At 42.9% G+C, this 26,884-nt stretch overlaps 1 protein-coding gene across 3 annotated transcripts in view; it reads right to left on the reverse strand.

Annotated features, from left to right (window-relative positions):
* Positions 1-26,884, reverse strand: part of PDGFD (platelet derived growth factor D) — a 191,420-nt gene that overhangs the window by 15,865 nt on the left and 148,671 nt on the right. For all 3 annotated transcript variants that reach the window (XM_074957233.1, XM_074957234.1, XM_074957229.1), the window contains 2 exons: positions 22,002-22,203; positions 6,642-6,856 (listed from right to left, as the gene is read on the reverse strand). In XM_074957233.1, the coding sequence (XP_074813334.1) occupies positions 6,642-6,856; positions 22,002-22,203 (417 nt within the window). The remainder of the gene's footprint in view (positions 1-6,641; positions 6,857-22,001; positions 22,204-26,884) is intronic.

A 26,884-nucleotide genomic window follows, 5' to 3' on the forward strand; every position in this document is an offset into this window, starting at 1 on the left:
TTTCTTGTTTCTCAGAGGTATGAACATGCTGGGTGGATGGCACAGGCTCAGTCCTAGCAGCATAAAGAATTGGACTGAGATCATCTACAGGATTTTTCTTCCCAACAGGCTGCGCCTATGCTCGCTTCAATTTTAGAATGTAAGATGTCTCTCTGGAACAATCATTCTATTTCCAGTCTATCTCAGCAAGTTAGATTAAAGCAGACACGGACATTTGATTAAAGTATGCTGTATTCATTTACATTAATGATTATTGATTTGCCTTTCCTTTGTGAGGAGCCCGGTGGTGTGCCTGATGGAATCACTTACCGAAGAACGTGATTGAGAGAAGCTTTTAAACGGAATTAATGCATACGATGTGAAGATTGGCCAATTTGGTTTGCAGGGGTTCATGCTAATCTGTTTTAAATTTTGATTCATGTGTGCTTGTCTGCCTTGAGTTCAGGGCTCCTACAAACCAGTTTTCTTTAATATCATGTTGGAACGATGCAAAAGCATCCTGCTTCACAAGGTTTCTGTTCAAAACCATAAAATGGGCAGTCTGCTCAAATCAAGGTCCTGTTTAATTCCAAAGGTTCTTGAGGTTTTTTGGCAAACTTGCCCTAAATTTCAGATTTGTAAGAAAAATTTTATGTCTCACTATTAACATTTTGCAAAGGATTAGAGTAGAGGGGGTATCCACAATGGGGCATTTTCATATTTTCTGCTGCCTGGTAGCAAATACCTTGCAAATGGACATGAAAGGGCAGAATTTTATACTCTTGGTGGAGCTTCTGTGGAACTAAAGCAGTTGTCTGAGAAAATGAAAGACCACATGACAGCTGCTAGTCATGTTCCTTAGTGTACTAGTGGAGAGTGCTCAGATACCACAGTGAGGGGCACGGTCTAAGAATCTGAAGAGAACAGAAAAGGGATCTAAACAAAAATCAACAATATCAGGAAAACTAACTTTCTCAAACCTCTCTCTCAGCACAGTTAGTATTGGATGTACAAAACAACCCCTCGGTTGAGTGCATGCAACTCGCTGGGTAACTGCGTGATACTGACTGCAGGGTGGGAAAGCAGAAGGTTGTAGCTGAAAAATGTGCCTTTCCTGGTTCACCCCAAAAGAGGAGGCTCACTGAGGGTGAAGGGAAGGCTTTCTCAAGCGCACAGAAAGAGAGACAGGCCTCAAACACGACACAATTTCCTGTGTGAGTGGCCAACTCATGGACACTGTTGCGTAGAAAAATATTCACATATGACAGTGACAGTGGATCCAACAGCAGTCCAATAGTTCAGGCTCCAAGAGACTGTTTAGGCAAAGTTAACAGCAGGAATAACAAAGGCCTTGAGCAGTTTCTCCTGTTATGAATGTCTTATGAACTACATCATCTCATGCCATCTTCTGTTCTATTTGGCGTGTAAAATATACTAGACTTAGACTCACCTCTGAATTTGGTCCTTAGCCTTTATTCACCTTAAACTGGAGGTGGAGATTTTAAAGGAAATGAACAGCTTTTGTGATGTAAAAATAGGTAAGAAGCCCTGCCCCTTCCATTCATGATTTATCATCTTCTGATTAAACCTCAGTGGGTTTTAGATTAGGCCTCTAAAGTACAATGCAGCTACATGGCTTTAAAACAGATACACCTGAGTCCCTCTCACACTGCCTCCACTCCCAAGCTGTTTCTTAAGTAAAAAGACAGCGAAACACGGAAGAAGAATAAGAAAGCACACAGATGTTTGGCTAATGCTCGGACACAGAAGAACTAAAGCTATTTACAGATGAAAATATTTTGGACTAACATTAATGGACATATCTATAGTGTATGACAAGTGGATTTATTTGCATAACTTGTATTAATGTTAGTGGGAGGCATATGGCTAAATCACTGCTCTTTGTGCTGTTAATTCATCCCTAAGGGATACATTTAAATTTATATTTAGAAAAGCCAGGTCATTCAAAGCTGAAACACTGTTTTTAACCCATACTGGTCTGACAGACAAAAAGCACAGTGGAATAAATTAATGAAAAAGGGAAAATATGAACTCTGAATTTAGTGAGTAAAGTTTTTGGGGAACATAGGCATTGTCAAACTGATTCTGACCAATGTTTAATTATCTGCAATATTTTGGTAGCTGTGTTGGTCCCAGGACCTGAAGAAGAGCTCTGTGTAGCTCGAAAGCTTGTCTCTTTCACCAACAGCAGTTGGTCTAATAAAAGACATTACCTCACCCACCTTGTCTCTCCATTATTTTATTAGGCTAATATTCCATCACAACAGTACCAGATGCATCAAAATGCCCAATGATGACCAATTATTCAATAGCATGCTTATGGGGGAAGTTTCTTCCTAACTGCTGTCCATAGTTGTCTTATGTCCTGACGTTGATTTGACTGAAGTTCATATTTGTGTGTCTAATCCTCACTGAATCCTTCTACGCCATCTGCTACAATAATATTTTAGGGTAGTTTTTATAGGTTTGTTGTGCAAAAAATCATTTTTGTCATTTATATTTTTAAATGTTTTGCCTTTCTCTTCACTGAGTCTCCCCTTGTTTTTTTGTAAAGGAAAAAAGGTAAAATCGGAGGGCCTTATATCCCTTCTTTGTACCATTCATTAATTTTATATATGTCCACCATATCCTCTCTTGTCTCCTCTCTAAACAGTTCTAAGCCTTTCAATCTCTCCTCATACAGAAGTTTTCCATTTGTTGCCCTTCTCTGGATCTTTTCTATTTCTGCCATATTCTTCTCAGACTTAATGATCAAAACTGAATGCAGTACTCCAGATGAGGATGAACCACACATTTATTTAATGGGATGATTAACATTTTCTGTGTTATTCTCTGTCACTCTCTATTCACACAGTGTTAAGTATTCGCAAAAAGAAAAGGAGTACTTGTGGCACCTTAGAGACTAACACATTTATTTGAGCATAAGCTTTCGTGAGCTACAGCTAGCTTATGCTCAAATAAATTGGTTAGTCGCTAAGGTGCCACAAGTCCTCCTTTTCTTTTTGCGAATACAGACTAACACGGCTGCTACTCTGAAACCTGTCATAGTGTAAAGTATTGTTTGCTTTTTTTACCACCACGGTATTGAGAAAGTGTTTTCATTAAGCTGTCCACAATGATACCTGGGGCCAAATTCTCCTCTGACTTTCATTCCGTGCATGGAGTTGCATGTCAGGTCAGAATTTGGCCTTCAATCTGTTTTTTCTGGCATTGTGACACATTGTTCCTTCTAACATGCACTGCCTGGCATTTGTCTACACTACATTTCATCAGCCATTATGTTAAGTACCTCTGAAATTCCTCACAGTCTTCTCTAATCTTGACTCACTTAAATAATTTTGTATTATCTGCAAACTGTGCCACCTCATAGTTCGCCGACTTCCAGATCAATAATAAATACTGCACATTAAATAACACCCAGCCTGAAAGCTTGGGAAAACTGAAAGTTAGCCTCCTTCTATGTTGAAAATTGCCCATTTATTCCTACTCTTTGCTGTCTATCTCTTAATCAGTTTCTAATCCATGACAGATCATGTCGTGTAGATTGTAAACTCTTAGAAGGAAGGAGCATATCTTTTAAATTTCTCTCTAAACTGTTATACAAAGTTCTGGTGTCATATAAATATTTTTATATAAGCCATACTGGCTTCTTTTTATCAGCTCATATTAATCTAGGGGTATTATAACGCTAGTAGACATTTTTTCAATTATTTTATCCAAATTATTTTTTCAATTAATTTACCCAGCCTTGAGATAAGGTTCTCTGATCTGTAATTATACCAGGGTCATCCCATGTATCTTTCTTAAAAACTGGTACAATTTTAACTAGGCTCCAGTTCTTTATAGCAGCTGAATTGAAGCCAACTGTACTTTGCAATAAATTTGTGGAAAGACCTTGTGCCTAAGAAAGTGAGTAATGGTGCTGACTACGGCAAGATACAGCGCCTGCTTTCCCACAAACTCTGCCTACGCACCTAGGTCTTGACCTCCAACAACCGCCTGGTATTCCAGCCCTCAGCCTCTACTGAGCTGGTTTTGTGATGTGAGCAAGCACCCTCTCCAGATTAAGAGTCCATCAAACTCCTTTTCATTTGTGACCTAAATAAAGTAGGAAAACAAACTCTTACAGGTGAGTGTGGTGTCTGGCATGAACTCAACACGGCACACAGCCGCCTACTTAGGGTTGTTTCAATGGGCGATAACTTTCAATGATATTTTTCACTCTGTTGCTGTAAATACTCTCTTGGAAGCTTGAATATAAAGTGTTCTCTCCTTGTTGATTTTTAACCCCCTCCCACTTGTGACTCAAATTAATTAAAAATGAATATGGTAAGTTTTGTTCTTATGGGACAAATGCTGCCGCACACAAAATGGCTGAGTGGGAAAAAGATAGGACAAAATGAATCAAAGGCCTCTGACATGCAGGGGAATTGGAAGGGCAGAATCCTGCAGTCGAGTCAAAGGTGCTTCGTTTGTCCTATCCAGTTGTGGTCTTAAGCGAGGCAGGCACGGCAAGGTGAAAAGCAGTTAGAATTATGCTGTGAGAAAAGCAGCCCCCTCTCCCTATACTAGAAAGTCCCAATGAGCTTAGAAGGAGTTTGCACTGGTATAACATACACCTTCTTCTGGCCCTCTCAGTGGCTATGTCACACCAGTTTAGGCCCCGATCTTGCAATCTGATCCAGGAGAGTGGGCTTGTGCACCTGCATGGAGCCCGGAGAGATCCAATTGCAGGATCAGAGCCTCCTGGGACTTTTTCTAGATTTCCTGCGACTTACATAGAGTCCCACTCACTTTCCAACATGTAACTCACCTCCCCAACCCTGCTTAATCACCACTTCTAAATTTGGTTCACTGAGTCTAAATTGGTGTAATTCACAATTCACACTGCAAGGGGGCAGCACAGAGGAATGTAGCAAGAAAAGTAATTACCAGGAAGGTGTAAGAAAGGGCAGCTGCAACCCTACTGAAATTTGCATCTTCTTATGCTGTTTTTGAAACCCTTAGCATAAAATTTATACCAAATTAGGCTCCCTTGCAGATCAATAGAATTGGTGTGTGTGGGTCTCAGAAAGCCTAAGGCTTTATCTATGTTAAAAGTTACACTGGTTTAACTAAAATAGTTTTTAAAAGCAAAGGCCTTTATGGATGCTTAAAATCAATTTAAACTGAGCTTATATAATTTTAGATGAATTCTGTTTGGTGTGCTAACACAACTAGTGCACCTTTTAATATAGACATGGCCCAAGTGAATACAGGGGAGGCTGTTCTACACTATAGTACATTACCTCTCAGTGTGGGTGCTGTATATTGTATTAGACATATATACATGCTATAACCTTAGACCGTGTCTATATATGTTTGACATACATTTATAGCCTGATTTGAAGAGTTGCTGAACATTTCTAGCTGCACCTCATTTTACTGGGGACTGAGGGGGCTCAGCATCTTCGAATAAGAGGCTATTAATATGTGTTAAATATATAAGTAATGGCTTGCCATTCCTTGCACTTATATTAGTACATCTCTGCCTGGGCTGCGTCACTGATCCTTGCTCTTTTCTATGGAATAAGGTATTCTTCTTAGCCAAGCTCCCTAGTGACTTAGGTAGAACTTAGAAAGCTCCTATTTGTTTTTCTGCCCATCTAGGCATTAATACTGCACTCATTGCCATTGTGTGCAAGTGTCAATTTCAGGGTACATTTCACCAAACATGTTGCCCCCAAACAGTGAGCCTTATTGTATCTCACATGCAGTTTTAAATGACTACAGAGGAGTTTGCCGATCCTTAACGCTGTAGAAGAGGGGTGGGCAAACTTTTTGGCCTGAGGGCCACATCGGGGTTGCGAAACGGTATGGAGGGCTGGGTAGGGAAGGCTGTGACTTCCCCAAACCCTAACCCTAACCGCCCCCTCCCACTTCCCGCCCCCTGACTGTCCCCCCTGAGACCCCCCAATGCATCCAACCCCTCTATTCCTTGTCCCCTGACCATCTCCTCCTGGGACCTCCTGCCCCTAACCGCTCCCCCACGTCCCCACCCAGTATCCAACCCCCGCCCTGCTCCCTGACTGCCCCAACCCCATCCACACCCCCGCCCCCTGACAGGCCCCCCAGGACCCCACCCCTACCCAACCTCCGCTCTAAAGCCCCTTTCAGAATGTGGCCCTGCGAACATGGGCAGACGAGCCAGGAGGAGCAGGGGCAGCCGGAGAGAAGCGGTGGTTTTCCCTGCAAAGTGCCGCTTCTCTCCAGCCGGCTGCGTGGCTGCCTGGTGCTCCTCCTGAGTCCTCTGCCTGCGTTCACCGCGCTCCCGCCACCCGCACCACCCGCCTGGTCCCCTGAGGCTGTGGGTGAGCCTCCCTTCCTGCTCTCCCCGCCCCCGCAGTGCAGCCCCCTCCCGCACTGAGGCTGCAGGGGAGGGGGGGCAGCAGGGGAGAGGCCGGGGACGAGCTCAAGGGCCAGGCAGGCCGGTCCTGCAGGCCAGATGTGGTCCGCGGGCCATAGTTTGCCCACCTCTGCTGTAGAAGCACCACCATAATCAGCAATGGCAGCACATACAGCTCTGGGAATAGTATTTCCGAGTCTGCTTTAGCATGGAACCCACAGAGCAATCACAAAGACGACACATAAGAATGAAATACCTCGTGATATTTCTTCACTGTTTTCCCTGCTGTGCAGGTGCAGGATCTCCAGTTCACTGTTCCACAGCCACAATTCCCCCCACAGCGCTGGACCAGGAAGCAGCGGGGAAAGAACACGACGTTTGTCAGCTTCAGTTCCTCCCTTAAATTGACAGAGTAGTTCCTTGGAGTGCAGCTGTAACGTTTCACGTCATCATTCAGTCTGTCCAGGTCAACTGCAAAGCAAAAGTGGACTTTGTAAGGTTGAGTAGGAAGTGTCTTAGAGTGAATTGCTCTCTTGCATGGGAAGTTACAACACAGGGTTGTGCACCTGCAGCAACATTCAGAAAATAAATTGTCAGTGTGATTTCTTTAAAGGTAAATATTAGGAATCCAGTTTTTATGTGATTGCACATGGTAATCTCAGCCCTGATTCTGTTGCACTGAAGCCCACGGCAAAACACCCACTGACTTTAATGATGCTGGATCAGAGTCCTAGTGGGTAAAGCACTGGGATGGAAGTCAGGAGACCGGGTTCTATTCCCTGCTCTGTCACTGACCTGCTGTGTGACTTGAGGAAAGTCTCTTCACTGCTCTGTGCCTCTGTTTCCTCTCCCACCATTTGTCTTGTCTCTTTAGATGTAAACATTCTGAGACAGGGATTGTCTCTTATTATGTATTTATACAGCACTTAGCACAATGCAGCCACAATTTGAGTTAGGACATATAGTTGCTACTGTAATACCACTAAATAATATAATATCAAAGTCTAAATATAATTTAAAATGTTTGTCAAATACTCTTATTTCACTTAAATTTCCATGCACAGGTTTTTCATTGTGGTGAGTCATCTGATGTAAAAATACAGTCAACAGTGGTTTGAAGAATAATTATAATTCATGGTTATAAAATCCATACAATATTATAAAAATTCCCTAAAGCCAATTTTATAATTAAAAAAGAGAGGACTAAAAATTACCTATTTTAGTTTTGGAAGTTCTTTTTTTAGTTTTTCATCTTTTCTGTTGGATTCTGCCCCTCAATTTGTTGATGAAAAGTTGAATAATATATTGATAGATGGAGGGAGCTGACTAATACAATTTTGCAGCTTCCCTGTGTCAAGCAAGAGTTTAATCTCTGAACTGAAAATTGTAGCTTGTAGGAAAAGACACATTAAAATGCATTGTAAATTAATTTCTAATTGATAAAATGTAAAATCTCTACCTTGAGAATGAGTCACAATTTGCACTGGAGAAGCCACCATGCCACTGCATTAGCACTGATTTACACAATCTGCGGGGGAAGCAGTGACTGGTAAATAGCATGCACCTTTAAATTGTGGCTTTGAAATATTTATTTATCCAAGATACATATGCACGGTGGCTATGTAAATGACATTAGCACCAGTGGACACACTCAAGTCTAGTTCATTTTTCATGCAATGTGTTAACCCAGTTAGGGGAAAGTTAGCAGATAAGTCAGGATTTTGGACATGTTTTAACAGTTGTGATACCACGAAAATCATCTCACCATGAAAGCTCAGCTGTTCTCTCAAGAGAGTTAATATCCCTACAAAGAAGGTACATAGCTTCCTCTGGAGAGAAGCACGAAATCATTGGGAGTTACCAGTACACGCATGCATTGAGAGGAAAATACACTCCAAATGCACATAGCTAGTTCTCAGAAGAATAAAAAAATATTGATTTCTTTGTTTCAACAGACGATATTTTGTTCTCTCTTGTCACTCTTCAAATCCACTCCCTCTTGCTCTGGTTCCCAGAGGCTAATTTTTTTCATAGGGAAGAAGGTTCCCTCTGCCCCCAGCTCCCATAATTCCCATCAGCACTTTCCACACTCAGCTTTGTTTAAAGATCAAGCAAAGCTTAGTTTGTTCACCATTACTTTAACCAACTGGCAATCAGAAAAACTGACCAAATGGAGATGGTGCAGATTTTATAGTCATTATCAGTGGCATCTCTGGGGGGTGTGGGGGAAGGCCTAGTGCATCAATATACTGCACCACATCAATCCAAGGTGGAAAATTCTGGAACAAGTAGTATAAGGTTGGAATGGGCTGGATAGATGTGAGCTGCAATGAAGATGTGGAATGGGGAAGCTTGTATGGTGCCTACCCATGCTATCCAACACGTGTGTTAGAATATCTCTACAGTGCTGGAGTCTAAACTCTTAAAATATAAGGAGGGAAACAGTCTTGCATGGATTATTTAATGTTATCTTAAGACATTAGGGTGGCATTTGTGAATGGGATATCTGTAGATGAATTTAGAATAAAATACACAGTGGTTGATTCAGCGCTGGGCTTCAGGGACATCTGCTGACATAATGCAGGTCACAGGGCTGCCAGCAACGGGTCATTCACCTAGAGAGGGCTTGCTGCAGCACAGTGCACCCATATCCCACCCTTTAACAGGGCACACCTAGCTGGTCATCACAGTTCTAAAAGAGGATGAGCTGGCAGGGGAGGGGGCATCCAGAGAATGAGCTGACTCACTGCAACACCCATTTGGCCTCCACCCGTAGAGCATCTATCCTTTAAAGGCACCCACCTCTGCTGGCGCTCACAGGGAGTGTGGCAGTAGACACACCAACTTTCCTCCACGTTGGTCAAATCTCTCCTGGGGCACAGCATTTGCCATTGCTGCGGGGCTACATTGAGCTAGTCTGGATTATTACTGTAATGAGTTCATCATGGGATTATGTCTTAACATTCAGACAGCAGCTGATGGAGAATGAGGCTGCCCACTTATTAAGGACGACAGCATACTACATGAGTCACATTGTGGCAGCCACAACTAGCCAAAGGTCTCAAGACCCCTGGTTTAAAGGCCAAGGCATTCTCCATAAGGGTCTTCAATTCTGGAGTGTACTTCGCCCACTGACCTGCCACAGCCTTGATTTGGTTTCCTTTAAAACTTTAGAAGGCCTTTTCTCTCAGGCTTTTTCTGAGCTAGGGACCATGGAGAGAAAGGGGAGACAGTGCTGAGTTAATGGGAGGTTGTAGTGGAATAATTGCATTCTTGGGTATTTCCGGGGGGTTGTAGTTTAATGACAATGATGCAAAGTGATAGGACTGGTTATTTATAGCAAAGGCATCTCCCCACAGCTTTGGATGGGTAAATTTATAAAGAACTCTAAATTAATTAATGAAATAATAGATTTTAGTTAGCTATATTTTTCTAGCATTAGCCACCGGGGAAAAATATGAGGAATATTCCAAGATGCATGCACAAAGATGCTTTGGAGCCGCATCTAGATTTTTCCATAGTGCTAAGCACCCACTGATTTCATTTAGCATTGCAAATGCTCAGCACTTCTGAATCTCATACTTTTGTAATCACAGTCCAGATATAAGGGGATTAAGAAGTGCACAGTTCACCCACTACAAATGTCACCTAGAAATAATACTGAAGTTCATTTTGGATTCTACCCTAGCAAGGTGGGACAAACTGAGCAGGCAACATACATGCTCTTAACAGAAATGCCACATTCTGATCCTATCACAGAGATACACAAGAACTGCTCCCACTGGTTAAGTGACTTTAAAACACCATTTGTAAATCAGTAGCAAAAGAAAGAAAGTTCTCTAAAGAACTCCCTCTCCAGAAAGCCCAGATCTGAGCTTTTCTTTTGTCTCAGAATTGTTTTACTTTCTGGAGCCAATTCTTTTCCTCATTCATATAACAATGAGATCTTACAGTACAGACAGCTTCATGCATCATTTCATTGCTGTGACTAAAAGGTAACTGAGTCTTAGTGTGAAATCCTGGTGCTTTCCCTTTCAAGGGATTGAAACCACTGGGGTCCTTAATTTAAAACTGGAACTAAAAGGTTCTTCAGATGGGCTGCAAATAGCTTCAAAACATTATTACAGAATTTTTGCACAGGGCATTCATTTTATAAGGACAGGTTTCAGAGTAGCAGCCGTGTTAATCTGTATCTGTAAAAAGAAAAGGAGTACTTGCGGCACCTTAGAGACTCACAAATTTATTAGTTAGTCTCTAAGGTGCCACAAGTACTCCTTTTCATTTTATAAGCAAAGGGAGACATTGAAGACTACAACAGAGCGGCAAGCTCGGAGATAAAGCGTTAGACCCCCAATTTAAGCACCTACTTAATCCATTCCTACTGAGGGCAGCTCTTAAATATGTGCTTAACTTGAAACATTGATTTCAGTCAGATTTAAGCACTGTTTAAAATTAAGCATGTGATTAAATGCCATCCTGAACAGGGATATTTTATTGAATCAGGGGTCATAGGCTATTATTGCTGCTAAGTTGAAAAGGTCCTTGTTTGTATGGGTCACAAGGACCTGGGAAGAGAGACCTCTGCTGCTAGCCACAGTCTGTTTTCAAATCCAAGGAGGATCTTGTTACATTTTTTTTTTTTTATTATTTAAACATTCTGGTGTAGGTACTGATATGGCCCCATCACTGTAGCATGTTACCCTCACGACATCCCTGTGAGGTGGGAAAGTGCTAGTTTCCCCATTGTGTAGCTGGGGAACTGGGGTGCAGGGAAATTGAGTGACTCACCCAAGTTCATAGTTCAATCAGTTAGAAATACATTTCTTCTGGCCTCCTGTTGTGAGTGCACTAACGTGCACTTGTTAGGCTAAAAATTCCAACACTCACACACCTAATTTAAGTGGCTGAACATACGTTTGTGTGCAAGTATACTTGCACACATGTGGGTAGTAGATTATTGAAAAGTGTTAGCAAGTATTTTGCAGGTGTCAGCACGTACACCAGTGTTTGCACCTGAACATTGCATTGCATTGCATTAATGGACCAACATTTCAATTCCTAAAATCCAGGTTCCCTTGACATACAAGGCTAGATTCACAAAGAGACATAGGTGTGGCGGTGAGCAGTGTCACCATGCCTAACTTTTAGGTGTCTAGAAAAATCACTGGGATTCACAAAGCCTGTCTTAGGCACTCAAGGTTTCTATACAATAAATGGAGGGCGATAAGTGCCTAAGAATGTGATTCACAAAAGCCAGAACACTAGGCCCCTCCCAACCGAAACTAGACAATGGGAAATGCCAAAGAGAGGGGTGTGTCCTAAAGCTTGTCAGGGAATTCAGCTGTGAATCCTCTGGTGGAGTCTGGCACCTAGGGAATTTCTTGCCACTGCTGCCACCACCTCCTGAGAACTCTTAATCCAGTGGTTAGTGCACTCACTTAGGATGTGAGAGATCCCTGGCAGTTCAAGTAAACTCTCTCCACCTGACGGGAGATCTGCCACCTCTCAGGTGAGTGCCCTAACCACTGGGCTATAGATATTCTGGTGTGGGGCTACCTCAGTCTCTCCTGTTGAAGTTGTTCCCCTGTGGATAAATAATTAGTTACTAGTGCAGGAGGACTGGATCCTGCCTCTCCCACAGCCTGGGGATGCTCTAACCACCAACTATAAAGTCATTCTCATACATATGTGCTCGCTCTTTCTGGCCCAAAACCCCTTTTCTTAATCCAAAGCAGAACAACTTTCCAGGTGAATACCTGAACTACTGGGCTAAAAGTTATGAGGAAGGTCCCCTTCCCCCGAGCATAGCTAATGGATCTGGCCCCACAGGTGAGTTAGGTAGAGGAATACCTGTCTTCCCCAGTTTGTGAATCACTCTGTGGCTTAGGCATCCAGATGCCTACAGTGAGGGAGCATTGCGCATGCTTAGATGCAGACACGGAGGCAGACAGGGAATTTTCACTGAAAAAACTTGGGCACTGATTGAGTTGAGGCACACACAGGTTTCGGCGGTAGCCGAGTGCATGGTTTTGTGAAAACCACTGATGCCTGATTCTCGGATTTAGGAACCTAACTCCCTTTGTGAATGTAGCCCACAGGTGTGTATGTGAGGCACAATAAGCCACTGCAAATTTCAACAGCATAGAAGCTACTCTTAAGTTGCTGAGGATTCGGCTCTATATTTACTTAACAGAGCCAAATCATCCATTGGTGTAAACTAACATAATTCCATTGGTCTCAATGAAGTTATTCTGTTTTACCCCAACTAAGGAGCTGGCCCACAGTTGTAAATCATCAATAAATGTCTAATAGTAACAGATATTTTCTTTTACATTTTTAACCCAGTGACACTAACTGCTTCGTTCAGTGTAAATGAAGTATATTTGAGAACTTTAAGATTTATTAAATCTTTTAGTGGCAACTGGAAGAAAAGGATGCTGCATCTGGATTTCCACTTTACTCACAGTTTCCAGATAAAACTCTCCGATATGGAGAGTTTGAGAGAGCAGAAATTTCAGAGGGATTATAGCTGTCCACGGGAACAAAGGTTCACAATACATGTTCCTATTACAAGCTGGGACACCAATTACATCCAGAGAGTGGGTCAAGCAGTATGAACAGGCCCAACCCATCGCTGTTGAAAATGGATGCAGCACCACACCAGTGGTAAATATGACGTCACAGGCTTCACCAGCCTTTAAAAAAGGTTCACAAGAAAAGCTTTCTGTTGCCGTGCAGCTTGCTCTAAGTGTCCTCAGTAACTTCACACAGAGTAACAGGAAACATAGGCGCTGAGTTTTCTTTTTCCCTGGGGGTGCTCCATCCCAAGGCCCTGCCCAAACTCCGCCCCCTCCCCCAAAGCCATGCCCTCGCTCCGCCTCTTCCTGCTCCCGCTCCACCCCTTCCCCTGAGGTTCCACCCTCACTTCACCTCTTCCTGCCCTCCCTCCGCCATCGCTCGCCTCTTCCTGCCCTGCTCTAGCCCCATCCCCGAGGCCCTACCCTACCGCGGCTCCCTGCTCTCTGCCCTCCCCCAAACGCATCCCTCCCAGCCACCAAACAGCTGATTGGTGGCAGCTTCCTGAACAGCTGTGGCCGGTGAGTGCTGAGCACACTTTTTTTTTTCCTGTGGGTGCTCCAGCCCCACAGCACCCATGGAGTTGGCACCGATGACAGGAAATATCCCATTTGCCACAGTGGGGAAGAGTATGCATAATCACTGGGCCTCAGTTACATTATGAAATGATTAGGCACTTTGCAAGTACAGATAAAGTAATTCCTCACTAAGGGTATGGCTACACTTGCAGATGTAGAGCGCTTTGAGTTAAACCTGCCTTCGTAGAGCGCAGTAGGGAAAGCGCTGCAATCTGTCCACACTGACAGCTACAAGCGCACTGGCGTGGCCACATTAGCAGCTCTTGCAACAGCCACAAAGAGCAGTGCATTGTGGTAGCTATCCCAGCATGCAAGCGGCTGCAACGTGCTTTTCAAATGGGGTGGAGTGTGACAAGGAGTGTGTTGTGCGTATGCGGGGGAGAGAGAGTGGGTTTTTGGGGGGCCTGAGAGCATTTCAGCATGCTGTCTTGTAAGTACGTTCAGACAGAAGCAGACCACCTTCTCCCCCCCACCTCTCTCTCTCTCGCACACACAGCATTCCACACTAATGGTTGCTTTGTCTCAGGGCAGATAAGCAGCTGGCTGCCAGAAACTGAGCTTTCAAAGGGCATATCTGCATTCTGACAGCGAGTTCAAAACAATGAAATGAGTGGCCACTTGACTTAAGGGGATTATGGGATGTTTCCGGAGGCTGATCAGCGCGCAGTAAAGCAACACCTCATCCACACTGGCACCGCGGTGCTCCAGCAGGGGTGGAGCAAACATTATTCCACTCGCCGAGGTGGAGTACCAGCAATGCTGTAGCTGCGGAGTCAGAGCGCTCTACGTGCCTTGCCAGTGTGGACGGGTAGTGAGCTAGTGCGCCTGGGGCTCCTTTTTTGCGCTGTAACTCGCAAGTGTAGCCAAGGCCAAGGGTAGAGGGGTATTCTGTTTGTTCAGGGCTTACTGTAGGATGCGTGCATTTAGATAATTAGCAGTTATTTGAGGTGATATGTCATGAACTCAGAGTATACACATTTGCCATTAAAGCAGAGGCATTTTGAATTTGTGCTGTTTGTATTTAATGTCTGATGCACTGTAACTTGCTGGCGACTATCCCAGAACCTTTCAAGGAAGAATACATGGATGTTTGCGGTAATTTATTGGCGACTGTTTGCAAACCCCTGAGAAATGAAATTCTTCAGTTCACATTTTAATTTCTTGCTAAATAATTTTAATTAATGATAAATAGAAGCTGTGGTTACATGCACAGTGAACTGCCCAAATTTTGGGAATTGATATATTCATTTGGCCATTTCTTCATATATGTTGGGAAAATTCCATCCAGACTTGTGGTCCCTGTGCTTCTTTCTCTTTCTCCCCTTCAGAGCAGAGCCTGGTTTGTTCATTTATGTAACTTGTAAAGCTGTCACTGTAGACAGATGTTATCTCAGGAATGTCCTACCTGATTAATTTCTTCTGATAGCCAAAGGCTTTTTGCATATGATTGTCCCAAAATCAAATAAGCAAAGAGAAAAAGTGTGGGGGCTCAGGCCCCTGCAGCCTCCTCCAGTGTCAGAATGTATGTTCCTGTTCACTGAGATTATTTGTGAATTAGAATTTCTTTTTAAAGCTGAACCCTTTCTCTACACATCTTCCCTAGACTTTTGCATCTACTTCTGTTTTGAGAAATAGTTTAAGCCTGCCTTCTTCCTAGATCTTTGTATCTAAGGCCAATTCAAAGTCAATACTTTTGCTGTAAAAAAAGGGGTTTTTTTCACTTCTGAAGCAATTTTCATCTATACATAATACTTAGTAAGGATTTTTTAAATATAAAGATATAGATAAGAGATTAAGTGACAAAAGTTCAGTGCTGTGTAATGATAGAGAACACATGCTTTGTCTAGAAGTACCCCCTCCTTTGCACAGGATGGCTCTTCTCTTTTTATATCCACTGCTACAGTACTAAAGTAATTATGAAATAATGGGCTAGTTGTGATAACCATTCTAGGAACCTGTCTATTAAACATGGCCAAATTATTATGACATTGAGGTCAACCATGAAATATTATTGCAAATATACAGAAAATTATTTTGCTACTGATTTACTCTATATGCTACAACTGTCTCTTCATAATAACTTAGGGTAACTTCAAGGCTGGATATTCATATGCTTCGAGTTTCCTGTTTTAAGATATAGCTCTGACTATCAAACCTTTCACATTTTTTTAAAAATCACAGCAAAGATTGTTTCTAGTATTTACTTGTTATATATCTTTGCAGAGGACGTGCCAGATATTTTTATAGAGTTTTTACCTGGGGCATGACTTATGGATTTTGAAAATGCAAATATTATACCCAAAAAACTTCCCCTAGATTTGATTTCTTTGAGATTATGTAATGAGTAGTGAACTGTAAACGGTAGTACTCATATACACAGCATCAAATTTCAAACAATGAATGCAATTTTTAGAGATATACACCTGATACCGATATCTCACATAAATAGTATAAATAAAGAGTGCTGTGAGATCAGATTTGGTGTATGGATTGCAGTTGTCAGATATACAAATTTAATTGGGGTAGCCCAACCTTTAAAAGTTCATTGAAGGAATTGCAGTATTTGTATTACTTCTTCTCTGTATTGTACTTCTTTCAATCTGTATTGATTGCCAACTCTAAAAATATTATATTTAAAGTGTCATTTACCATGTGGGTCCTGTTATTAGGACTGAAAATCTAGCAACACTGCACTGAACTCAATTCCCTGGAACCATTTCATATGCACAGGGGGTAGGATAACAGTGAAGTCATTAGCAATTTATTTACATATTTTACGTGACATGTTCTGCAAATGCTATGAGAGATACACAGGGATTATATCAAATTGTGCTAATCTGCCTCAGGGCAGTTTTAAACAAGAACAAAGGATAAAACCCAACCTGGAAGCCGAGAAAGCATGTAAATGGTGATATAATCTATTCTTTCGGCTGCAAGGTTACTACAATGCCTATAAATATTCCTTAGTGTTCCATGGAGACTTTGTTTGGAAGCCCTAATATATTCCTAATTGAAAGGATTTTATTTGAAGCCATTCTCTAATCAGATTTCAACATGTAACATGGCTGTATTCCTGTCACATTTCAAGTATGAGCATTTCTTATTAGCCCTGGTGTGTCCCTAAGATTCCCTCAATGCCAACTGGCAAAGAGTTCACTGTTCTGTAACAGCAAAGCCTATCATGCCTGACAAACTCACTACACCCCAACATGCTGGTATTTGATAAAAAAAATATGGTGTAAGGTATCTATTAAAAGCTTAGATCACATTGATCATCATAATCTTTGCGAGATGTATATATGGATGTAATTTAGGAAATTGTGTATAAGTATTAAATGTATTAAATTTGTACGTTAAAACTCAACCAGACAAACAGATTTCTCCCACACAGGAGATGACACGTATAACTCTCTGTAATATGTAAATTAAGCATTGTGGTAAGTCAACATAATGGAAGTCCCTTTGCATACGGAAACACAGAAGTAGGGGAGCCAAAGAACCTTGGGGGTTATCCTTTGGGTGTCAAAACAATGAGTCTGGGAAAATATAAGGAGAAACAAAAAGACATTTGTCATCCATTTACTGAGGAAAACCCTTGTAAAGCATGGGGATATTCATGAAAACTTAGATCCTGGTTTTCACTGAAAACCAGCAGCTCTGTCAAAGACTGAATCCTTGGGAGAAAATCTACTTTATAAAATAGGAATATTAATAAATGTAGATCTAGGATTGCATTTTATGTTTTATTTTATATGTGTAACCAGTTCTGTTTCCACTTCTTATCCTTACTAACTCTCTTAAATCTCAATCTTTATTAATAACCTTATTTTTGTTTTTGCTATAAGTAGATTACAGTGATGTGTTGTTATAAATAACCTGATTCTGAGTTGTACCAGTCAAGCTGCATATACTGTCTCTTTGGGGACAGCTTACCTGGCAATTTCTGCGAGTGTCTAGTGACAGGGGCTAGATACTATAGTGCAGGGGTGGTTAACCTGTGGCTCCGGAGCCACATCCGGCTCTTCAGAGGTTAATATGCAGCTCATTGCATAGGTGCCGACTCTGAGGCTGGAGCTACAGATGCTAACTTTCCAATGTGCTGTGGGGGCTCACTGCTCAACCCCCTGCTCTGCCCCAGGTCCTGCCACCAGGCCACCCCTTTCCCCAAGACCCCTGCCCCTTTCCCTGAGCCTGCCATGCCCTCGCTCCTCCCCCATCCCCATCAGAGCCTCCTGCACACTGCAAAACAGCTGATTACAGCAGGTGGGAGGCGTGGGGAGGGAGGGGGAGGCGCTGATTGGCAGGGCTGCTGGTGGGCAGAAGGCGCTGGGGGCTGGAGGAGGGTAGCGGATGGGGGGTTGCTGACATATTACTGTGGCTCTTTGGCAATGTTCATTGGTAAATTCTGGCTCCTTCTCAGGCTCAGGTTGGCCACCCCTGCTATAGGGGGTGACTACCCCACACTCACCATGCAGGGTTTAATGTGGGCCACATGGGCCAATTAACTCATTAGGCAGCTGGTTAAGAAGGCCCAGTTGGGCAGGAATAGGCAGGGCCTATAAAGCCCTGCAGCTGAAAGGAGAATGGGCTGCAGGGAGACACCAGATGCTCCCAGGAGAAAGGGAGGAGTGAGTGGAGACTGCAGACTGAAGTAACTCCCTGGGAAGAGGCTTAGGAACTGGTAGGCCCAGGAATAGAAGGAAACCAGTGGTAGGAAGAAGCCCAGGAATAGAACAGTGAGGCCAGAGAGAGAAGGCCCAGACAGCTGAGCTAAGGATGCCTGGGCTGGAACCCGGAGAAGAGGGCAGGCCTGGGTTCCCCTACCAGCCACTGGCCGAGTGGCACCAAGGCAGTGAGTGGGAAGACTGCCTAGGACTAGTGAGGAGTCCACCTCTCCTGGAAGGGGGGAACATGGATAGTGACATGGCCAGAGGGCCGTGCCATGCAGAGGACACTGCAGTTCCTGGAGCTGTGAGAGGGGCTGCAGGTGGACAGCAGAGACAAAGTGACAGTGTACAAACCGTAGACAGGGGGGCACTGGCCGCAAGCTAATCCCAAGCATATCAGGAGGAAGTGCCAGTCTAGCAGTGAGTGGTTCACCGCATGACAGGGACACTTCTGGGAGTTCAGGGACTAGTGTAGATCAAGCAGGGGCTGGGAGAGCCTTGAGCAGAGTGCTGGAGTGGCTGAAGGGCAGGCAGTGTCAGGGAGCTGACATCTGGCTACTACAAGAAAGACTCCCTCTCATTGTGGGGCGGAGAGAGGAGGATAACATGGTGAACCAGTCTTGGGCACCCTGAGAAAGTGTCACACCAAGTTTATAACGAATATAATCATTTTGGACTGAAATGTATAGTGTTTGTAGCAGAGAACCATCCTTTTGTTGGAAGAAAGGAGGAGAAAAAAACGACAACGCTTTTTTTGCTCATTGCGCTAACAAAAATATCCTGAATTAAGACATACGTTGGCAAATGCTTTACTTTTTCATAGCAGTTTGCTAGGCCAAAGAGTTGAATTCCATTGTACTCAGTGGAGAAACCCTAATTAATCCAGATTTCCTGCAGACAACCAGAAAGGTCGGATCAGTATTGGGAGCCAATCTGATCAGAATGGATAAAACACAGCATACATTGCTTTAGATACAGTACATTTGCACTGGGATCAGATTTAATCTGAGACTCAAGTGAAATCTGGATAGAAAACTCAGTAAGAGATCAGGGTCTCCTGTCAGCCTCTATTAAAATCAAATCAGCTCCTTTTTGTCTTTTGTGTACATTTCCATCAGCGCTGACTCCAGTCTGGGAATAGGAGACACATAGCTGATTATGTTTCACTGGCCTCCAAATGTGATCAGATTGGTCCCCGCATTTAATACAAACTAAACAAAAGAAATGTGGCCTACATTTCCAAAAATTTTTAGTGGTTTTCATTGCTTACATTTTTGGGGTGCCTGTAGCCAGACAGCCAGCCCCCCCCCCCTCAGACCAGCATTGCTGGAAACACACGGGAGCCAAAACACCAGGGCACTCCAGCACAGCCTTTGAAGCTGAGAGAAGCACAGGTGTGCTGCGACAATTTGCCTCTGGGAACGTATACAACAATTGGGCTCACAGCAGGCAGAGGCGCTGTGACAGACATGGCTCTTAGCCCCTACTAAAACAGCATGATGCACACACACCAACATCCTAGGTGGGAAAATATTTACCCTGATAAAAGAAGTGTCCAGTAGTCGAAACTTATTGTTTCTCCCTTGCAAGTGTGAACTACTCTTGCGAGAGCTGGCGTCACCCCGACAGACCAGCCCCAATTTGGCATAGAAAGGAGAAAGAGAATAAAGGAGTACAGAGGTATAAGTAGGGGACCTACAGCACCATGATTTTTGAGTGCTTTTCACTATCTATCTGCTGGTCAGATAAGTGACAGCCTCCCAAGGCTTCTGCAGCTAAGAGGGTCCCTAAGCCTTGTCCCTTATTCGTCTTTCTGCGGAATTGAGTGACCGATCCTGGCTTGGCACCGCTGGAATCGAGAGATGCAAGGAGGGTAAGAAGCACCCACACCTGATCTCCTATCTTTAGTGTACACATATTTTGAAATAGAGCTCTATACTTTGTTTTCTTTCTTTGGGATTGTAGCTTCAGTTTTGTAACTTGTTTGTGTGTGTAACATCTCTACACTTAAATAAGTAGACACTAGCAATTTTGTAACCACATGATTAGAATCTAGTTTAATAAATTTTGGTAACCATTTATGCATAAGCCTGACTTGTTTCTCTGGTTTACTGTAAAGCAGCCAACACAATTAAAAGAACCTCAGCCGTTTTGGCTATAAAGCCTGGCCATTAGGTGAGAGTACTAAGAGCCTAGCGTTGAGTTGTGCCGCCTCCACGGGGCAAACTCTTGGGGCACCTGTCAGTCAATCCTGACTGCCCGCTGCGAAGGAGCTCTGAGCTCTAGCAGTTAAAGTCACGGGTGTGGAGAGGCTCTTAGTGCTGCCATTGGGGCACCTGTCAGTCAGTGTTGACTGCCCGCTGCGAAGGAGCTCTGAGCTCTAGCAGTTAAAGTCACGGGTGGTTAGGACCTTGGGGCATCCGTCAGCCTAGCCCGGGCTGCCCGCCGCGAAGGGACAGTGCGTCCTAGCGGTTAAAGTCACGGATGGTATAAACGGGCATAGCTGGCACCTCACCAAACATCCCTGGCCATCGGCTAACAGTGCCTTAAAGCAGCCTGGTTTTCAGAGGGTAGTTGCTAAGCACTTTCTAAAAGACAGGCTCCTTTAAAGTTGGGCAGGCAAAAATTGAGGTTACCATAATGGTCAGTCACTTTTGAAAATGAAGGCCTATATGTGTCCAGTTTCAAATCAAATTGTACTAAGGTCTCAGCTGCTGAAGTTTAATTGCAAATATTATTTTCAGTGCCGACCCTAAAAAAAAAAAAAAAATCAGAAAAAACTCATGTCTCTCCTTGCACAAACTGCAATTAAATGGGAATTCCATAGGTTGAAGGGCTTGCAGAATCAGACCCATAATTTGCTAATTATTTAAGAAAAATATTCAGCAAAACATATAAGAATACATGTATATTGAATATGTAATGTAGGATAAGAGTAATAAGAAAATTCATAATCTGAGTTAAACGTTTCATTAGATTAGCTGTTAAAATCTACAGCAATGACCACTTAGAAGAACTGAGCTAGACACTCAAGATACCTCCTCCACCAAACAGTACTATTTCAGTGGGCAGCATTGTGCTTATTTCTTCAAGGTCATGGCTGGACCTTCTATTCATCTGCATCCTCATCATTATTGGTTTGTGTCATTAACTTAACATTCTTTTACTTTAGCATTTGATGGATGGATTGTACCAAAGGGGCGGGGGGGAAGAGACACATAATCCAGAGATGCACACTTTGTTATACTACAGTTAAAAATGCTAAACCACGATAATGTTCCCCATCTACATAACGGAAATCGGTCAGATGTTCACATCTAAAAACAAACAAACAAACAAAAAAACAGCTGCACATACAGGTGTTTGTGCCAGATGCTTCCCTAAGTACAATGTGATAAAAGTAATTATCCCCCACTCAACACAGAACAATCCTAAAACAGGGCGTTTAAAGGCATGCGAGAGTTTAGGAATCCTATGCCTTACATGCAAAATAATACTTTAGGGTGAAGTTGAAAACCATCTGTCCTTAACATACATCATTTCAGGTGCCTGTGTTTTCATTTGTGAATATTAACAGGCTGAAGCCAGCTTAATCAAACAGACTGAAAATGATTAAGGTTCCAAATTCTCGTATCCTTAGTTGTGCTGGGTAATTCCTTGCTCTGCAGTTAGTCCCACTGATTCCGGCATGGGTAACGGTATCTGAATCTGAACTTGATAAGCAATCAAAGGACATTTGTGAGAAGTGTACAGCAAACACCTGGAATTAAGAACATGTACAGTGTCTCTTCTTACCTTTGGACTTTCTGTCACGGTAGCTCCTGCCTCGATAATGATGTCCAGTGTCTGTGTACAGATTTTCGAGATCTTCCTGCCACGATTCAGGATTAAAGTATTTGAGCAGCTCCTCCACAGTGTCAAATCCAGCGATGGTCTGGTCTAGTGCTTCCGCAGTGAGGGTAGGGTCGGTCACTGATGGAGAGGGATAGGATACCCCCTAAGAGTGACATACAGCTCAGTGTACTTTGAAAAATTACAGCACCACTCAATACAACTGTCAATAGTTACAGAGAGATTTTTCTCATAGCTGACTCACACAGAATATCCAGGCAAGACCCCAAATTGGACTGAGATTCTGTCTTTTGACACAGTGACCTTACTCCTGGTATTGTTAATCACCCTCGACCATCTTTTGAGCTCCTTGCATTGGGCCAGATGGCATCATTCCCTGGCATGCCGTGTCAGGAGGCCAGGGAGAAAAGCACTGGCCACCTTTCCAAGCAAGGACAGGTGCTGCCAGGTGAATGGAGGAGTGAGCCGGTCTAATGCTGCTGGACAGTGCTAGCCATTCCAAAGGGGGCCAGGAAGGGTGGGAAGAAGGCAGAGCTACATCCTGCCCTTCACACCAGCCAGCATGTACGTTATGTTCCTATACAGGGTGTGGCACGAGCTGCTTTTCTCTTGCCCCCAAAGTAAGGCAGTACCAGAAGGTGTAGTCCTTTCCTCAGTTTGCATGGAGACAAAAATCTCATTGAAGTATCTACAGATACATGGCACTCATTACCATAGCATCTGAGTGCTTCACAGGCTTTAAAGGTATTTATCCTCACAGCACCCCTGTGAGGTAGATCCCCACTGTACAATGAGGAATTAAGGCACAAAGAGACCAAGGCAACTCTCCCAAGGTCACACAGGAAGTCTGCAGCAAAGCAAGGAACCTAACCCAAGGCTCAAGCTAATACTCTAACCACGGACAATCTTTCCTCTTCTTGGAGCGTTAACATAAGCAAGGCCTAAGCAAAGACTTCAAGGTTTGGCCCTTTGAAATGAAGAATTAACTCTGGATTTCAAATGTTTATAAACCAGAATTTGGAAAAAAAATACTGAAGGAAATTACAAAACTGTAATGTAAGGGTCTACACAATGTAAGCGGTGAAACACACACATCGAAGAGGGATTAATATTTCTAAGCATTTAGGAACATATACTAACCATAGACCATCTCTATGTGGGGGACCATCAGGAAAGCTAAGGCAAATCAACTGAGGGTGTGAAGTCAATGCACATAAATTAAATCCCATGTGGATGCTCTCACTCACCAGGAGTAAAGTGGCCTCAGTTCTCTCCTGAATGACAGCATCCACATGGGGGTTACCATACCACTTCAATTAACGTGCATTGACTTTACACCTTAAATTGATTTGCCTTAGGTTTCCTGAGTGACACATGTAGACAAGGCCTTAGATCAGTGGTGGACAACCACAGCTCCCATTGGCCCGGAACGGCAAACCACGGCCACTGGGAGCTGCAGGGGGCTGTGCCTGCAGACGGTCAACGTCCGCAAAATATCTCGTGGCCCGCAATCAGCTGATCCTGACGGGCCGCATGTGGTCCGTGGGCCACAGGTTGCCCACCACAGCCTTAGATGCATACACATCTATTGAGTTCAGTTGGAGTTAAGTCACCTCTAAGGATAGAACTGACCTTTAATAACTAACGTGCATTTATAGGGAAGAGTTTTACTTTTATGGTAGCAAAATTTCCAAAGTCCTAATTTCAATTCCCAAATATTCAATATCCTAATATCATCTTCCCCCCAAACTACCCTCAAATTTCCTAATTTCTATGTAAAATATACTCAAGAAAGAACTGATTGCAGATGTGTCATTCTCTAAAGACATATTAAATCACCTGCTGACAATGTATAACAGCACAGGATATAAATACAGGAAAACTCAGACTTTTATTTTCTTAGTTAAAACACTGAAATTGACAGAAAAATGAAAGAAAAGAATCCCTTCTGTCCTCAAAAGGGTATGTCTATACTGTAATCATGGGGCATGATTGCAGCTTGAATAGACATACCTGATTAAAGCTAGTTCAGGTCCCAGAGCAGTGAATTCACAGTAGTGCGCATTTCAGTGCAGGCTAGCCACACGAGCAATTACCCATGGTTCCAGGTGGGCTTGTACGGCCCATGCTGAAGTGTGCATTACCATGGCTTCACAGCTCTAGTACCCAAGCTAGCTCAGGTATGTCTACTCAAGCTACAATCACATCCCACGATTACAGCACAGACATACCCACAGAGACATACAGCACTTGAATTCCCCACCAGAAGGTCAATTTTAGCCTGATCCTGCAAATGCTTCCACGTGTAACTCTATAAATCTATGCAAGTTGCACTACCCCGGTGAGTAGTCCCACTGGACTCAGTGGCCTATTAACCTGAGTAAAACTATTTAGTTTTACTGAAAATCCAGTCTACTTAAATATAACTTTGTCTTCACCAGAAAATGTTGCCATAGTCTTTAGAGTCCTTGATATTTTACTGCATATAATTTGCTACAAATATGGACCTTCCAGATTATCTGACACCAGAAAGAAAAAAAAATCATAATACAGTGCTGACATGAAAAGAAGACTGCAGTTTGCTAATTATCACAACTACATGGGGAGATGAGAATGGGGGTTGTGTTACTAACGTCTATCTTTTCACATACATGTGAAATAAAGGACCTTTTTTAACAGCATTGGCCCGGAAATTATTAAGCCTTTAACACAGAACCCATCACAAATAAGTTTCAGTGGGCCCATTTTCATAACCCTTCTACAATCCAGTGTTAAATGAGGCACAATGCAGACGGCTCTAAAAATTCATGACTCATTAAAAGGAAGACACGCAGCAAAGAACCTCTATTGACTTCCAAGTGCCTTGGAATAAAAACATTGTCAAAGAGATGGGAGTCGGACCCCCATGAGAACAAAATATCTCACATCAGTAAGCTGAATAAAATGCTGCTACATAAAACAATGCTATATGAAATTCGGTGTTCTAATCACAGTCGTCATGTACAGTGCTTACATAATCTTTTATGGTAAAAAAAGAAACACACTAAATTATCACTAGGAACCCACTATACAGAGAAATCAGTGAGGCTAGTGACTGGTTTGTAATTATAGCAAAAGAGAAAATCAGTTCCTAAATTCCCATCAAAGAACAAAGGGAAGGGAGATAGAGAGAAAGACGTGAGGGTGCGGCATAAGTAGCAGAATTGCAAATTGACTGCCTTCTATTCCCATGCCTTCCACTGGAGGAACATCAAACGTACTCAAGTATATATGATCTTGTTGTCCTCTAGAGGCTGGTCCGCAAAGTGGATATAGACACTCTCATGGACTTAATGGACTGCTAATGGAATTAACAGACTATATCCCTTAGCTCAAGTAGGAGCAGCCAGTACTTTTTATGCAAAAAGGTCAGGGGCTCTATTCAGAAAGGCACATGTACGAGATTTAGATGAGAATTGCGCTGTTTGTATGTGTTTAGCCATACATTTCCTTACATTTTGTGAGAGCCTTGCAGGTCAGATTGTGGATTTGCAGGATATGTCAAACCAATAAAAGCAGGGGGAATTCACACTTTCTTGGGTTTTAAAATCTCTACTCAGGACTTTATAAGGAGTTCAACTCAGTTCACACACACAAAAAAAGCCCAACTTTCTCAGAGCAATAGGCAACGCAGAGGAATTATTGTAGCTCAGATAACCTATTGGCAGCTATATCATGTGACAGACCCAAAAGTAACTTTAAAGCTGCCTCTGTTTTGTCCTGCCAAGAGCTAATTATTAGATTTATGAAAAGCTTGTGCCATCTGGCTTCTGTGACTGAGAGAGGACATAGAAGAACATTACAATGTGAGGGGGGCTCAGAGTTACCCTTCTTGTTAGTTACTTAAACAGTCAACATATTTGAAAAGAACAGGAGTAGTTGTGGCACCTTAGAGACTAACAAATTTATTAGAGCATAAGCTTTCGTGGGCTACAGCCCACTTCATCAGATGCATAGAATGGAATATATGGTAAGAAGATATATATATATATACATACAGATAAGCTGGAAGTTTTTTTCTCCTGCTGATAATAGCTCATCTTAACTAATTAGTCTCTCACAGTTTGTATGGCAACTTCTACCTTCTCTGTATGTATATATATATATCTTCTTACTCTATGTTCCATTCTATGCATCCGATGAAGTGGCCTGTGGCCCACGAAAGCTTATGCTCTAATAAATTTGTTAGTCTCTAAGGTGCCACAACTACTCCTGTTCTTTTTGCGGATACACACTAACATGGCTGCTACTCTGAAACATATTGTGAGTTTCATAAGACACACTGGCAGCTCTTTTCTAATCCGAACCGGACCATTAGTTCATTTGGTCTCCATTATGATTCATTGCTATTCTATCACATGCATCCGACGAAATGGGTATTCACCCATGAAAGCTTATGCTCCAATACGTCTATAAGGTGCCACAGGACTCTTTGCCGCTTTTACAGATCCAGACTAAGACGGCTACCCCTGTGATAGTTGCTATTTTATTAGTGATGATGAAGTCTTTCTGTATTATTGTGAATGGGATATGCAGTTTTGCAGAAGTTCATTTGTTGAATCAGATCATGATATACTGAACCACAAGACATGGGGACTGGACATAATGGCTCTGCTGGGTGAAAGATCTCATTCTGGGGTTATTCATGGGCTCCAGCACTTTAGGCTAGCGGTAGATGGCGGATGTGCTGCTCTAAACCTCGTGAGGAAAAGCATGAAGTGTGGTTCAGTGATTTGAGCTCAAGCCTGGGAACAGGAAAATGCATATGTGCTTGCCCAAATGTTTTT

Source organism: Natator depressus, chromosome 1 (assembly GCF_965152275.1).
Source record: "Natator depressus isolate rNatDep1 chromosome 1, rNatDep2.hap1, whole genome shotgun sequence".
NCBI lineage: Eukaryota > Metazoa > Chordata > Testudines > Cheloniidae > Natator > Natator depressus.